Source organism: Sitodiplosis mosellana, unplaced genomic scaffold, assembly GCF_009176505.1.
Source record: "Sitodiplosis mosellana isolate CC-2019 unplaced genomic scaffold, AAFC_SMos_1.0 Smas_scaffold_6226, whole genome shotgun sequence".
NCBI classification, from domain to species: Eukaryota; Metazoa; Arthropoda; class Insecta; order Diptera; family Cecidomyiidae; genus Sitodiplosis; species Sitodiplosis mosellana.
Genome location: NW_022601467.1, coordinates 5,680,318 through 5,682,487, shown reverse-complemented (window position 1 = coordinate 5,682,487; position 2,170 = coordinate 5,680,318). Strand labels below are relative to the sequence as shown.

At 36.0% G+C, this 2,170-nt stretch overlaps 1 protein-coding gene across 6 annotated transcripts in view; it reads right to left on the bottom strand.

Annotated features, from left to right (window-relative positions):
* LOC129578847 (fasciclin-1) overlaps positions 1-2,170 on the bottom strand; it is a 100,752-nt gene that overhangs the window by 28,064 nt on the left and 70,518 nt on the right. For all 6 annotated transcript variants that reach the window (XM_055468035.1, XM_055468031.1, XM_055468033.1 and 3 more), the window contains exons 5-7: positions 1,010-1,143; positions 741-837; positions 146-323 (exon numbers count right to left, since the gene is read on the bottom strand). In XM_055468035.1, coding sequence (XP_055324010.1) covers positions 146-323; positions 741-837; positions 1,010-1,143 — 409 coding nt within the window. The remainder of the gene's footprint in view (positions 1-145; positions 324-740; positions 838-1,009; positions 1,144-2,170) is intronic.

Below are 2,170 nucleotides of genomic sequence, written 5' to 3'. Positions count from 1 at the left end.
AGAGAGAGAGAGAGAGAGAGAGAGAGAGAGAGAGAGAGAGAGAGAGAAAGGCAAAGCAAATATCAATTGAAATGAGTTCATAAATTAAAATATTCATATTTTATTATGAAATATTGAGATGGATATGGTTGTGAACCGAACTTACTTTTCATATTCTTGCCCTCGCCCTGTGTAAAGAACGTAATTGTAACTTTGATGTTATCTTCGAATGCGAGCGTTTCGAATGGCTGTTCGATGGGTGCTGATTTAGTGAACACAACACGGTTTGGAATAATATGTCCATCAATTACTTTCTTATCAATAAGATCCGGACGTGGATGTGGCTAAAATGTACAGAATATATATTATTTATGATATTTTAAAACCAAGCAGACAGTTCAATACATTCAATGTATAATGCGATTTATTATTATTATCTTCCAATATGCATCATCATCATGCAGGTTGCACAGTGCACACGCTTACAATACAAATGTTTATTTTCGATTAAATGTGTCGGCGTGCAAAGTTTGTATGCATAAATTTCAAGTGCAATGAAGAAAACGCATTGTGCCCTGCTACATTATTGTAAGGCCAAAATAGACTCTATCCAGCTCTTGCTATGATGATGTATTTTCCGACACCGATGAGAATTAAACTTTGTATGTAAGCTCAAATCTTACAAACATTTAGGATAAATAACGCGTCGTAATGCACAACTTTACACGGAGTTTGTATTGGAAAAAAGTTCAGTGGCTCACCTTAAAGCCTTCCTCCACCGGAATGAAGAATGTAAAACCGCCGTTCGCTTGGTAAACTAACTCTTTGGTGTTAGCAATAACACGCTGACGATAAGACCTGTGAACACGTAAAAATAACAACATTAAAATTCCATACAATGCCCGAATTTGTGTGTATGCGCCATAGAAAGCGACTGCAGCCAATATAGAGTAAGAATGAGATAGGGAGAGAGACGAGGAGAGAGGTACACATAGCAAACATCATAAATAAGACACAAATAGATACTCACCGAATTCGATGACCGCCAATATCCAAGTTATCCGAATAGGTTAAGAATTGAAAAGCATCTGGATTATTTATATCGCTGGATGTGGCCGGATTTGCCATTAATGGCGTCAGTATATCATCAATCACGTGTAAAACCTGCAAAACCGAATTCATATCATTAGTTTGTGAATTGAATATTTAGAAGGGCATTTTTGCATGAACTATATATATATATATATATCAAAAAGAAAAAAAAAACCAGGAGAATATCCAAAATATGGAATTTGATACCTTAAAAGTAAAGTTACCTACACATAAGCATAAAAGATGGAAATTTATAACAATTTTTGGGACCAGATTTTGGTTAATAGAATCGATACTATTAGCAGTCGATCGAATAAGAAATTCAATATACGTGGATCGGTAGCAGATTTTTTTCTTGAGCTTTTTAGATTTATTATCATTTGAATCGGATTTTTTTCTTCCCGAATAGCCTATCAATGTGTGGATGTTACGAGGCATGCATGAGAAAATCATCATATTTTGCAGCTGTTGTTGCGTACACACCTTTGCCACTTTAACGAAGCGCACAAATCCGATATTGGCATGACGATTGCGTCGCGTCGTTTACATCAGGTGTGTCGAAAGGAGCAGCCATACATGAAAAACACTCGACAAACAATAGTGCAAATCCACTTATTATATACACATAAAGTGATAGAAATGGTTGTTGATTTTCTTTTCGTATTGCAAAATATTCCCTTTTGTATATGCAGCACTGATGGTGGTTGAGTGAGTGGATGGCTGTTTTTCCGCCCATCGTTTTCTATTCCATATTTCACATCAATAAACGATCGGGAATGACATTTTATTTACATCGGTTACAATGCATATTCAAAACTTATGCACATTCGAGCGATAGTTTCAATTTTGCATTTTTCCATTTGATGATGCCACTCTTGCGGCGGCGACAGTGGCAGAGAGAAGCAACAATTTGCACGCAGCAACAATCACGTTCGGAAAAGATGCAATAAAGCCCGGGCTAGCAATATTCTCTAGGGGCATATGACAAAAAATTCAGTCGAATGAATATCTAAATGTTTACTCAAATATCGGAATTTGACACGAATATTGCATATGTTCTGAATATTTTTACAAATGCTGTGAATGTTATGAATATTCT